The sequence below is a fragment of the Uranotaenia lowii genome, chromosome 2 (genome assembly GCF_029784155.1).
Source record: "Uranotaenia lowii strain MFRU-FL chromosome 2, ASM2978415v1, whole genome shotgun sequence".
Lineage (NCBI taxonomy): Eukaryota > Metazoa > Arthropoda > Insecta > Diptera > Culicidae > Uranotaenia > Uranotaenia lowii.
In genome coordinates, this window is record NC_073692.1 from 145094922 (window position 1) to 145108878 (window position 13957).

Here is a 13957-nt window from a genome sequence, read left to right on the forward strand (position 1 = left end):
ATTAACTGTGAACATAGGATTTTTAGAAGCCATTGAAGTTAAACATTGTTGCACGTTTCCCCACTTGACGGTACTAAACCGTGTCACATCTAGACGTCATTCATTAACATGTGCCCCGTACAACCAGGCAAGGAATCGAAAAGAATGAAAAAATCACATTTAGATTGCATATCGCCACCACGTGCATGAAAAAAAGGCCTACTTTTCGAGAAATAGGCGCCCAAATTTTAAATTTTCCCAGCAATCAATGCACAGTTTGCTTTGGTTACTATTCTCTTACGACGACATTTGCTCGCGACGCGCCGCCTATGGGTATGGAGAAAAAAAAAAACAAACAAAGGGGAGAAAATCTCGAAAAATTGATGCAATGACTTTTCAATTTAAAATTTAGAACAAAAAAATGTATAAATTTAATTACTACGGACAATTAATACAGCTTTGTGTTTTTAATTGATTAAAACCTATTTTCATGGCTATTTATTATATTGTTTTATATTATATTCTAAAAATAATTTCGTGGGATTCGGTTGAGGCATTTCGGAGCAGTAGTGTGACTTACACCGTTACACGACAATTTTAAATAATAGATTATACTCAACTATATGTTTCTTAAATATGCAGTTAAATAAAGGAAAAGAATAATATTAAAACAAAATCTCCTGAGCCGATGTCCGCGAGTTCGAGCCCAATAGTAAACATCGAACACAGTTGTACCGGATAAGTTTTTCAATAACGATCCGCCAACTGTAACGTTGATAAAGTCGCGAATGCCATAAAGATGGTAAAACGACTATAATAAAAAAAAACCCGATTTAATACACTTATCAGTGGATTGGAGGCTTTCTTACAGAGTGTCAATTATCTTTGGAAATAAATGACACAATAATGGATTCCTTATTTCTGAATTATTTATTATTAATCTATAAAAAAGATTATGATTAAAGAAAATCGATAGCAAAAATTACTAAACTCAATATAAAAAAAGGTGCCCAGTACGTTTTTTGGAGGATAAACGAACTTATATTCAACGAGTTCATTTATAATCCAAATAATTCAAACTGTTAAAGTTTGAGAGCCACATATCTCGACGCTCACTAGTGGTCAAGGGGTTAACCTCCTAAACTCTAATGCTAGATGGCGTGGGATCGATTCTCTGCTGTTTTATGAAATTTTTGTCAAATTTTTGATCGCCTTTGTGTAGGATATGACTTCAACCCTGTTCAACAGTATAGAGAGAGTTATTAAGAGAGAGAGCGAAAGCCTATCCGAAGTTTTGAGATGAGGGATTAGTTCAGTTGTAGTGCAACAGCGAACCGTACCAGCCGCAATAAAAGTAATTGTCCGAACTGTATTGCGTTCGTTTATTTCAACCGAAATATTCTTCACCGGAGAACTCTACAAGTGGCGCAGCCGGTAGGATCGTAAGTATTTTTTTAACGTTTGGTGGGAAGTGAAAACCTACGCTGGCCTGTGCAACTTTCGCTGTCTTGTTCATCGTAAACATGGAAGATTCCTAGCGTTTGATGTTTTTCTAATATGGCGTAAATTTTTTTCAAACAAGGTGAAAAAACAGAATGTGAACAGTGGAAAGAAATATGGCGGTGAAAGCATAAATTCGCCAGGAAAAGTCTATTGTTGAGTGGTAGTGGTGTGAAAAATGAGACCAACGCAATGTTGTAGTCACTAACACTGAGAACAGCTCCCGCCTTTAGTGAAATGAATCATATGCATGTTGTTGCTGGAAAGAGAGTCCGACTTGTGTCGTAGTCATTTTTGCAAAGTGAGTCCAACTATGTGTTGCAGTCGTGGAAAAATGCAAGTGTGAACAGCGAGACCAAATGATTAATGCAGTCGCTAGAAAGAAAGAGTCCGACTTTTGGTCGCAGTCACGTTTACAGCGAGACCAGCTTATCGTTGCAGTCGCTCGTGTGTATTTTGTTGTGAAAAAGGGAAGAAAAAAAATATGTGCACTTTGAGAGGAACTGAAAGAGCCCGACGTTGAGTCGTAGTCGAACTGCAGGATCATGTGTGTGATGTATTTTGATGAGATGAGTTGAAAATGGGTGAGATGAAATGAAAATGTTAGAACGAAACTAATCGATTGGAGTTAGCTACGGTTGCTTTGTTATAAAAATAGTAGGTTATTGAATTTTTTCAAATATAAAACGGGAAAAGCAAACAATTTATAATCACATATGTAGAGTGAAATTTCGTTGTTCGGACATTGCATTGAAACATACTTTGATAACAGTTTAATGAAATAAATCGTACAGAAAAAACGCACAAATGGAATCTTGACGGTAAGTTTTCATTTCTTCTTTTAGATGAACGGAGGATCTGCTAACTGGCCTTTGCAGCCATTTAATGATGCCATTAATCCGCAAGGTTTGAGAAGAGAATGGGAGGAGTGGTTGCGCTCTTTTGAACTTCTCGTTGAGCTGAAAGGTGTGCAAACACAACATGAGAAGTTGGTCATGCTATTGACATATGGAGGGCGAGGCTTGCAGAGAACCTATTACAACGCAGGACCCGCACCAGAAGAAATTCACCCAGAACCAACCCGGATTCCTTATCGTCCAGAGGAAGAACCTGAATACGACAATGCGATTAAGAGGCTGAATAAATTTTTCGTGGGGAAGCATAACGATCGCGTTGAGTTGGAGATTTTCCGCTCAATGCGGCAAACCAACGAAGAAGCGTTTAATTTGTTTTTACTACGTTTGCGAGAACAAGCAGTGCGATGCGACTTCGGAGAACGAATTGAAAAAGAAATTATGCAGCAGGTTACCATGGGTGCTCGCGATGAGAGAGTTCGTGACAAAGGAATGGAAAACGTCATGACTCTAGACGAAATAACCAATTATGCTGTCAATCGCGAAATCCTTTACAAGCAAAAAGAAAAGGCCAAATTTGTTGCTGATGAGTCTCTGGTTGCCACGGTTCAACGTGGCAATTTTCGTCGAGCTCCGTATCGGACCAACCGTTGGAAACAACCACAATCGAATCACCGGACAAGATTTCTGAATACTCAGTCTCGTCCGATGGTTAGGCGTAATGAATGCTACAACTGTGGAGCCGAAGATCACTATTGGCAGTCACCATCGTGCCCAGGTCGACGTATTAAGTGCAATAGATGCAACGTGACAGGGCATTACGGAAGAAAATGTCCAGGAAGACAGCAGAATTGGCCTACTCGTAACGTCTGGAAGCGTCCGGAAGGTGAAACGAATAATCTTGGAGAAGCTCCGTGGAAGGAAGAACTGCCTCGTCGTCCAACTGCAAGTGACGTGTCTGAGGTAGAGTAATCGTTTTAATTTTGTTCTATTATTCTGTGATTAATATTTTCTACATCCATGAACTAATTTGATAAATGAAATTAAATAAACCGAAAATGCGTAAATTTAAAAAAAAATTTTATCTTGTTTTAATAGGGACACTCATACCATCTTTTAAGAGAATCTGATGGAATAATAACTTGTAAAATCGACACTTTTCCAGTTCAATTTTTAATTGATTCTGGGTCTTCGATCAACTCTGTTACATCAGAAATTTGGGACAAAATTGGGAAAACCGATGTTAAAATATATAAGACAAAATTCCAATGCTCTCGTCAGTTCAAATCGTATGCATCTGAACAACCGTTGCAAATTTCAGCAATTTTTGAAGCATGGATTTCAGTGAATGAGACCAAACCGAAGGCATACGCTGAATTCTTCGTAGTGACTGGAGCAAACAAATGTCTTCTCAGCAAACAAACTGCTGAAGAGCTCCGTGTGCTGAAAGTAGGACTCGATGTACAACACGTTCAGACATTTAAACCATTTCCTAAATTTCCCAACATCGAAGTTAAGTTGACGATTGACGAAAAGATCCCACCCAAAAGAATTTCATACCTACGAGTTCCAAGCGCTATGGAGCAAAAAGTGGATGAAAAAATACTCGAAATGCTACGATGTGATATTATCGAGCCGGTGCAAGGTTCATCTGATTGGATTTCCCCTATGGTGGTCGTACCAAAAGGGAAAGACGATGTACGGCTTTGCATCAACATGAGGTACCCCAACACTGCTATCCAGAGAGAATACTACCCCCTCCCAGTTATTGACACTTTCTTAAATAGATTGAGAGGTTCGGTATGCTTTTCAAAATTAGATATTACATCAGCCTTTCATCATATCGAATTGCATCCCGACTCACGCGGCATAACCACTTTTATGACTGGGCGTGGACTTATGCGCTTCAAAAGATTATTTTTCGGTATAAATTGTGCGCCCGAAATTTTTCAGCGGGTAATGACCCAGATTGTGAATGGCATAGATGGCGTCATAGTTTATATAGACGATATTGTGGTGACAGGCCGCACCCGCCAAGAACATGACACCCGACTGAGACAAGTTTTGAAAGTAATTCGTCAGAACAATGCTTTGCTGAACGAGAAGAAATGTTCCTTTGGCGTAGACGAAATTGATATACTAGGGTTCAAAGTCAACGCGAAGGGAATTAGCCCGTCAGACGAGAAAATATCTGCTATTAAAAACTTCAGGAAACCGGAAACAAAAGAGGAGACTAGAAGTTTTCTAGGGCTGGTCAATTTTGTGGGCCACTTCATTCCGAAGTTATCTTCACGGTCCGAACCACTGCGGAAATTTATCCGTGGAGAGGTGGAGGTTTTCGGAAAAGAACAATGCGATGCCTTCGATGATCTCAGGAACGACTTGACAGTCAAAGTACTCAAACTTGGATTTTTTGATCCACTCGATGCGACTGAGCTTTACGTAGATGCGTCACCGAGTGGACTCGGCGCAGTCCTCGTCCAGCGTGATAAGGAGAACTTCCCCAGAATAATATGTTTTGCCTCAAAAGGATTGACAACATCCGAAAAGGTTTATCCTCAGACACAGCGAGAGGCCCTGGCTGTAGTATGGGCAGTAGAAAAATTCTACCTTTACGTCTTTGGTATGCATTTTATTTTGTACACCGACCACAAGACATTAGAATACATATACGGAGGAAAACATCAAGATGGTCGTCGTGCTTGTACCAGAGCAGAATCATGGGCTCTTCGTCTGCAACCTTATACTTTTACTGTTAAACACATTCCAGGTCACATGAACATATCTGACATTCTATCGCGTTTATGTCCAAATCAGGAAGCTGCGTTTGATGAAGCCTCAGAACATTTTCTCTTCGCTGTAGGGGAAGGTCTAACGGCAATAAACTTGGACGAGATTAGGAATGAGACAAGGAAAGATGGTACACTAACCGATGTTATTGAAGCTATGAAAACTGGTAATTGGCCGGCAAATTTAATACGATACGAGGCATTCAAAAAAGAGCTGGGTATCATGGAGGGTATTGTGATTCGGGACGAACGTATAATTTTACCGCAGAGTTTGAGGAACAAAGCACTGGATATAGCACACCGAGGGCACCCTGGCGTTATCGCAATGCGAAAAATTCTACGCGAAAAGGTTTGGTGGCCCTACATGGATAGGGATGTCACCAACAAAGTGCAAGAATGTGCAGGATGTGCGGCAGTTAGCTCGCAATTTCCTCCTGAACCTATGACAAGGAAAGAGATCCCGGAACGGCCATGGCAGGATATAGCAATCGACTTTTTTAGTGTCAAAGAGTGTGGTACTTTCTTAATAATAGTAGACTATTTCAGCAGATTTTTGAGGGTTATAGAAATGAAGCTTACCAGCGCATCGCACACCACCTCTGCGCTTCAAACCTTGTTTGATGAACATTTCTATCCGGAAACAATACGTTGTGACAATGGGCCACCCTTTGCGAGTCAAGAATTTGCTAGTTATTGTGCGAATAAAAATATACGATTGGTTCATTCTATACCGTATTGGCCGCAAATGAACGGCCTTGTGGAACGGCAAAACCAAGGATTGCTACGAGCTTTACGAATCGCAAAGACTACAAACAAAGATTGGCGTGCGTCATTGAAAGAATATGTTCAAATGTATAACAGCACTCCGCATACCGTAACAGGAAAAGCCCCAATAGAACTTATGACCGGGCGACCTATCAAAGACCTACTTCCGTCGATTAGAACGGATCCTTACTTATATCGGGAAGAAGCAGTACGCGAAAGAGATGCAGTGGAGAAATTAAAAGGTAAAAAATACGCAGATAGCCGCAGACATGCCACACCATCAGATATTAAAGTAAATGATACTGTTATCGTACGGAGTTTCGATAATGGTAAACTCGAACCAAAGTTTAAATTGGAGCGTTTTCGGGTCGACAGAAGAGCTGGAAGTGATTGCAGGATCACTAACGATGAAGGAGTTTCGTATCGTCGTTCGGTTACTCACTTGAGAAAGTTGCCAAGGGAAAATGAAGGTTGGTGCAAAACTTTTTGTTCTTTTCGCGATGATTTATGTAATTTTATTCAATTCACTTAATTTATCCATTAATTATAATTTATTCTTTTTAGGCATTCTTACTTCCTCTCAAGGTTCCCCTGGAAAGGACGAGTCACGTGCAGAAACAACCGAGACCGGGAAAGATCCTAGCAAGGGCACAATGGAAGCAGAACAATTTAGACGGATGTCATCATCAGAAGGCGTTGCACCGATGGCTACGGCATCGGCCTCTTTTGGAGATATGCACCGAAATTTAAGGAACACTTCGCCAATCGAAAAACGTCCAGTACGACTACGGAAACCTAAAGTGCGGTATAGTCCGTGAAGTGTTACTCTTAACCATATAAACAAATTTATTTAATTATATTAGTGAGGGGGGAGGATGTAGGATATGACTTCAACCCTGTTCAACAGTATAGAGAGAGTTATTAAGAGAGAGAGCGAAAGCCTATCCGAAGTTTTGAGATGAGGGATTAGTTCAGTTGTAGTGCAACAGCGAACCGTACCAGCCGCAATAAAAGTAATTGTCCGAACTGTATTGCGTTCGTTTATTTCAACCGAAATATTCTTCACCGGAGAACTCTACACTTTGTAATTAATTTAGCGATTGCTGGCTACTGCTGCTGAGCAAATGGCTACCTTTTTTGGAGCCAACGTAAGCATGATATGTTCTATGGAATAGAAAAATTTTAAACAATTTTGTTTTTTTTTGGTTTTGAAACAAGTCCTACAGGAAAAAAAAAATGCAATTTTTTGATACTAAATTCATCAAAATCGTGAAACCTAGAATAGGAGTTAATGTGTTAAGAACGTTTTTATGGAACATACAAATTCCCGGACATCATCGTAACTCGTCGAGCTGAGTCGATTGGTACCTATAAAGTGGGGTCTTGGACCCTTAATTAATGATATCCCCAACTGACCGTTCCCTATGCCTTTCTGTAAGAAAGCCAAAACGGTTAAAATCAATGTGGTTCTTTTGGGCTTTCACTGAAAACTTATCAAAAACTGTCGGGGCTAGATTTATAAAATTCATTAAACTCGTATTTTAATTCAGATAAAAAAAAACTTTTTTCGAAGCTCGCTTTGTTTTAATAAAAAAAAAGTTTGTGTGTTCATGTAGTATCGGCTTAAAAAGATTAACATTTTAAAAAGAGTAAGTTTAAGTCGTTTGAACTTTTGTATTATTCTAAGCAATTATGCTAGTTTATAAGGTAAATAGTACAGATAGCATAATGATAATAAATAAACCCTTCAAGTTTATAAAAGCATCATAAATTGTTTAAATAAGTATAGATTGAATTAAGAAAAGAATGGGGAAGTAAGCCATGACTTTTTGGCGACGCACGCGTGTTTCTTTTCTCCTATCGTCAATTTTGGTGAAATTTAAGTTTAACTAAGAATTTCAGAAAAAACTAATGGAAAACGTTCGAATAAGTGGCCGGTGGAAGTTGCCGAAGTAGTTCCTGGTTTATTTAAGAATACTAGAAGAGAGTCATAAGCGAGTTTGAGACATTCTGATAATATATTTCCGATATTATGGGGAGGGAGTTTTTTTATCCTGGCTGGATTTGTATGCGGAAGATTGAGCAGTAAATTCAACTTTGGTTCCCAATGCAGAAAATTCCACCAAGTGTTATGTCCTAGTTCCAAATATAAAGATATGTGGGCAGATGCAGTGAAACTATAAATCAATGTTTAAAAAGTGATTGGTTTTAGATTAATATCCAAGTGCTTATTCTAGGGAAATGTTCTTTATTATTAATGGATTTGTTTTGGAATGCTAGACGCAAAGAGCTCGGCAGTCTGCTTTGATTGCCGAAAATGATAAAAAATTTAATGTGCAGTGTTTTCGGGGTTATGCAATTTTTTCCGCAGGATTCAGTCATGATTTCGGGAGAGTAATGAAGATCATATGATAATGAATTTGTGCTGCTGTGATCATCCCGATCAATTTAAATTGTGTCCTCAGGAGAACAACAGAAGGTTTGAGTATTGGAGACACGCAAAGATAAGTATCTCTGGGAATTTTTCAATTATCAGATTTATTTATTTTGTTGTACCAATGGTTAGCGTTTGAATTTTTTTGGAAGTGATTCGTTATTATGACTACTTTACGGGTTCTGTGTTGCATGACTGTTATGATTTTGTTTTATTAAAGCTCAAATTTGGCTCATTAATCCACAAAATCTATTGAAAAGGTAATTTTCAAAAGATTTCGTGGCTGTACTAATTTAGTTTTTCTGTTTCTTCAAAGTTTCTTTTCAAGAGCGAGCAAAGGCTCTATATCCAAGATCAAAAGAGGACCAGAAATGATGGTGCACAAAAATCCAAAACATTCATTTATAAGAAACGTCAAATACAAATGAAGTGCTGATTGCAAAAAAGAACATTAACTAAATACAGCACTCCTGTCAATTCATAAGATAAATAATTATATACAGCTAAGTTTTGGATTTTTGTGCAGAAAAACCTCATTTCCATCCGCAGAAGGATGAAATCCCAAAGACCATACTCAAGGGGCACAATCAATTTTAGCATATGTGCTCCCAACGAAAATATTTTAAACAGTTTATAATCACAGAAACGTATGGTACTGTTGTCTACGTTTCTTCCTCCCTTGATTCCAGTTGTCTCTGCGTCCAATACTGCACAATGGGCCCGGCCGAGTTAAGATGAGTAGTAAATGTACTTTTACTACTCACCGGGATGCTGACAAGATCTGGCTGTGTGTGTATCATAAGCATAAGCATAAGCAGATTGAGTTAAGAAAAAAAGGCGCCCTCACCTTAACAAGCACGAGCCAAAATCCTCTTTTGTGGTCCCATTTCGTGGAGTTTTTAATTTACACATAATTAAATTCTTCCGTTACTTAATTCACCTCCGGTACATCTGTGAAACAAATCGATCCCAAATTCCCGCATACCCCTAACCACTCTTAAAATTCGTTATTTCAATGTTCAATAACAAATATTTAATTTACTTGGTCATTTGATCCTTGTATCTTAAGCAATGTTAAAAAGAAAATCAGCTTTCACTTGGTTTTACAATTTTTATCAGATGCTAAACAAACTACTTATGCTACCTCACGTTAACTAAAGCTATCAAAATCCCAGACATTTTTTTTTCAAATTCCTAAATTGTATAAATAAAGAAACTTAGCTTCGTTACGAATATTCCGGATATTCTTCGGAACCGGATTTGATGAAAGTTTTCCTAATTTCAGCTGATCTTTTTGATTTTGAGTATTTGTTTTTGTTTTTCTCCGTCCCTTTTTTTTTTTTTTTTTAAATATGTCTTTATTTGTATCAATTCATCATTACATTTATATTACATTATTACATTAAATTAGGTGTTCAGCTCAATAATGAACTGTTCAGAGCCCTATAGTTAAATAGATAACAAAAATTTATTTATAAGATTTAAACTTGCTGAGCGCAATCAAGTATTTAATGTAGGAGAACATCCTGTAATGGCAAAAATATTTTAAACTTAAAACTAAACACTATCCTAAAATAAAACTAATTATAAAGAGAACGAATCTCTGCGATGGAAGACTGCATCGATTTGCCTCTGAAGTTGGAGATGATTTTGTTGGCCATCTCTTCGATCGATTCAATGCCTGCAATCCGATGAAGATCTTCGGTGCTGTGCCAAGGTGGAAGCCGCAAAATCATTTTCAGAACCTTGTTCTGAATCCTCTGGATGGCTTTCTTCCTCGTCGCGCAGCAGCTAGACCAAATCGGAACTGCATACATTATCGCTGGTCGGAAAACTTGTTTATATATCAGCATCTTATTCCTCAGGCAGAGGCGGGATTTCCTGTTGATGAGAGAATAAAGAGATTTAGTGTATTTATTACATTTAGATTGAATATCTTCAATGTGATTTTTAAAAGTAAGATTCCGATCAAGTGTAAGTCCCAAGTACTTCACGTGATCAGACCATTCTAATGAAACCCCATTAAAAGTTATGGAATGATTTTCATTAGGTTTTAAAAATTGAGCTCTTGGCTTATGGGGAAATAAAATAAGTTGAGTTTTGGAAGCGTTAGGAGAAATTTTCCACATTTTCAAGTAATTCAAAAAGGAATTTAAATTTTGTTGCAATCTACTGCGTACCACCCGTAAATTTCGACCTTTGGCTGAAAGCAAAGTATCATCAGCAAATAATCTTCTACCTTTTCCTTCTGGTACATCAGGAAGATCAGAAGTAAAAATATTGTATAAGATTGGCCCAAGTATACTACCCTGAGGGATACCAGCTCTAATGGGTATCCTTTCAGAGCATGAATTTTGATAGCTTACTTGCAAAGTTCGGCTAGTCAAATAATTTTGAATAATTTTGGTGAGATACACAGGAAAATCAAATCGAGCTAATTTAGCTACTAAACCTTTGTGCCAAACACTGTCAAAAGCTTTTTCAATATCAAGAAGAGCAACACCAGTTGAATAACCCTCAGATTTGCTAGCGTTAATCATATTAGTCACACTCAAAAGTTGATGTGTAGTAGAATGTCCATGACGAAAACCAAATTGTTCATCAGGGAAAATAGAATTCTGATTAATGTGAATCATCATTCTATTCAAAATAACTCTCTCAAATAGTTTACTTAAAGAAGGAAGCAAACTAATTGGTCGATAACTTGAAGGCTCTGAAGCACTTTTTCCAGGTTTCAAAATTGGAGTTACTTTGGCATTTTTCCATTTATTGGGAAAATAAGCCAAGTGAAAACATTTATTGAAGATTTTAACTAAAAAATTTAAAGTGCTTTCAGGCAACTTTTTAATAAGAATATAGAAAATCCCATCTTCCCCCGGGGCTTTCATATTTTTAAATTTTTTGAAAATCAATTTAAGTTCATCAATATTTGTCTCACAAGAACTTTCAAACACAATTTGCTTAGAAAGAATATCATCAAATTCTAGGGAAATTTGAGCATCAATTGGACTTACAACGTTTAAATTAAAATCATGAGCAGACTCAAATTGTTGGGCTAATTTTTGAGCTTTTTCTGAATTTGTTAAAAGAAGTTTATCCCCATCTTTCAAAGTAGGAATTGGCTTTTGGGGCTTTTTTAGAATTTTAGTTAATTTCCAAAATGGCTTTGAGTAGGGTTTTATGTCCTCTACTGCTTTAGCAAAATTTTCATTACGAATGAAATTTAAACGACGTTTGATCTCTTTTTGAAGGTCGCAATAAATTAATTTCAAATAAGGATCCCTAGTACGTTGATATTGGCGTCGACGAATGTTTTTCAGTCGTATCAAAAACTGAAGATCATCATCAATTAAAGGTTGATTAAATTTATGTATAACTTTAGGTATTGAAGCGGCTCTAGCATTGACTATTGAAGTTGTCAAATTTTCTACAGCCAAATCAATATCTTCTATTGAATTCAATGGAACGTTTACATCTAAATTACGTTCAATAAAATTCATATATCGCTCCCAGTTAGCCTTTTGAAAATTAAAAGTTGATTTTAAAGGGTTTTCAATGGGACTTTGGGATAAAGAAAATGTTACTGGAAGGTGGTCTGAATCGAGGTCCGCATGAGTAACTAATTGACTACAATGCTCGCCTAAATCCGTTAGAACCAAATCAATTGTGGAGGGATTTCTAATTGAAGAAAAACAAGTATGCCCATTAGGATATTCAACAGTGTAATAACCTGCAGAGCAGTCATTAAATAAAATATTCCCATTTGAATTTGATGAAATATTATTCCAAGATCGGTGTTTTGCATTAAAGTCACCAATAACAAAAAATTTAGATTTATTTCTGGTGAGTTTTTGTAAATCTCCCTTCAAAAAATTTTTCTGTTCACCGCTGCATTGAAAAGGCAAATATGCAGCAATAATTATAATTTTCCCCATTGAAGTTTCTAATTCAATTCCAATTGTTTCTAAGACTTTTGTATTGAAAGAAGGAAGAAGTCTAAATTTAAGACGACTATTGATGACAATAGCTACACCCCCACCTTGTCGATCAAGTCGATCATTTCGTAAAATTTTAAAGAAAGCATTGCTTTTCAAGTTATTGTCTGGCTTTAAAAAAGTTTCAGTGATGGCAGCAATATGTATGTTTTGAGTTTTCAAAAATAAAAAGAACTCGTCTTGGTTAGCCAGCAAAGATCTAGCGTTCCAATTCATAATATTTAAACATCTATTTGGATCCATGAGGGAATCGTAAAGTCATAATAATTTTGTTAGCATAATTAAAAGAAGTTTGGAAAGCTTCAAACATTGAATTTGCTTTCAACATAAGTTGCATCATTTCCATTAAATTTTGATGCAAAAATTTTAATTTTTCCTCAGTAATCTCACCCAAATCAACAAAATTGTTAGAATCAGAAGAGGAAGGAGAAGAAAAAGTATTTGAATTTCGGGGATTTTCCCAAGCCTTCGCATGAACGTTGAGACTTGGTTTTTTCCCATTTTTATTAGTTAAACCTGAAGAGGGCAACCCATTTTCAACCACCTCTGAGAACGATAAACAACGAGTCTGTGGCGCAGAATCAGCCCAGGTAACATTAAAATCACTTCGGGTATTACCCAGCCGTGATTCCAATGTAGACCGAGGCTGACCGCGAACAGGCAGGTTGTTCGCCGGCCCGACGTGTGAAGACGAAAAAGAGGAAGGAGGAGAAGAAACTTTTCTGGAAACTTTGGGATTTTTCCTAGAAGCAATAATTTTTGCCCTGATGGGACAGTCTAGCGAATTCGAGGAGTGATTACCTGCGCAATTCGCACACTTGAAAAATTCTGTTTTTGGTTTATCACCACCATAAAGGCATTTAGATTTTTCATGATCGAATGAGCCGCAAAGCATGCATCTGGCATTCATTCTACAATTTTTAGTGCCGTGACAAAAAGCTTGACAACGACGACATTGCGTAATATTTTGAAGGAAATTGGTTGAAGATTTTCGAAAAGGTTCGAATTTGACTCGACAATGAAACATAAGACGAGCCTTTTCAAGAATTTGCAAATTATTAACTTGATCCTTTTTAAAATGGATCAAATAAAGCTCAGGAGCAAAACCAACACTACTGATATTATTCGTGTTGGTTCTTTTCCTCATTTGAATTACTTGAATTGGAGAAAAACCTAACAAAGAATTTAATTCATTTGTGATCTCATCCGGTGTCTGATCGCCGGTGAGACCACGAAGTACAACTTTAAAAGGACGATCACCTCTAGTGTCGTACGTAAAAAATTGGTGTTTTTTATTATTCAAATAATTTAAAATTTTTTGAAAATCATTAAAAGATTCCGCCAATATACGAGCAGTTCCCCTTCGACCGATCTGAAAAGAAATCTTCACATCCTTGACGGAAGTGACGATTTCTTTTCGAAAGGCATTGAAGTCAGGAATCGTGACCGTAATTGGTGGAACCTTTTCGTTTTTAAGAGTATAAGAAGAAGAAGGTTTCTTAGTACTCTTATCAGAATTAAATATGAATATTTCCTCATCACCGATGTTATGAAGGACATCGAATGAATTGGAAATTTCAACTTTTTTGGCAGATGGCCCTGGATTAGGTTCAGCAATCCGTTTTCTTCCGGCCCTTGAGC

The 13957-nt window shown here is 37.2% G+C and overlaps 2 protein-coding genes across 2 annotated transcripts in view; one reads left to right on the top strand and one right to left on the bottom strand.

Annotated features, from left to right (window-relative positions):
• Positions 1-13957, bottom strand: part of LOC129749562 (mucin-2-like) — a 265074-nt gene that overhangs the window by 231878 nt on the left and 19239 nt on the right. The gene's annotated exons all lie outside the window — the stretch shown is intronic.
• LOC129741946 (uncharacterized protein K02A2.6-like) lies at positions 1308-6809 on the top strand. Its single transcript, XM_055733773.1, has 4 exons — positions 1308-1421; positions 2325-3296; positions 3432-6357; positions 6452-6809. Exons 2-4 carry the CDS (start codon positions 2325-2327, stop codon positions 6703-6705), a joined length of 4152 nt encoding a protein of 1383 aa, XP_055589748.1. The 5' UTR covers positions 1308-1421; the 3' UTR covers positions 6706-6809.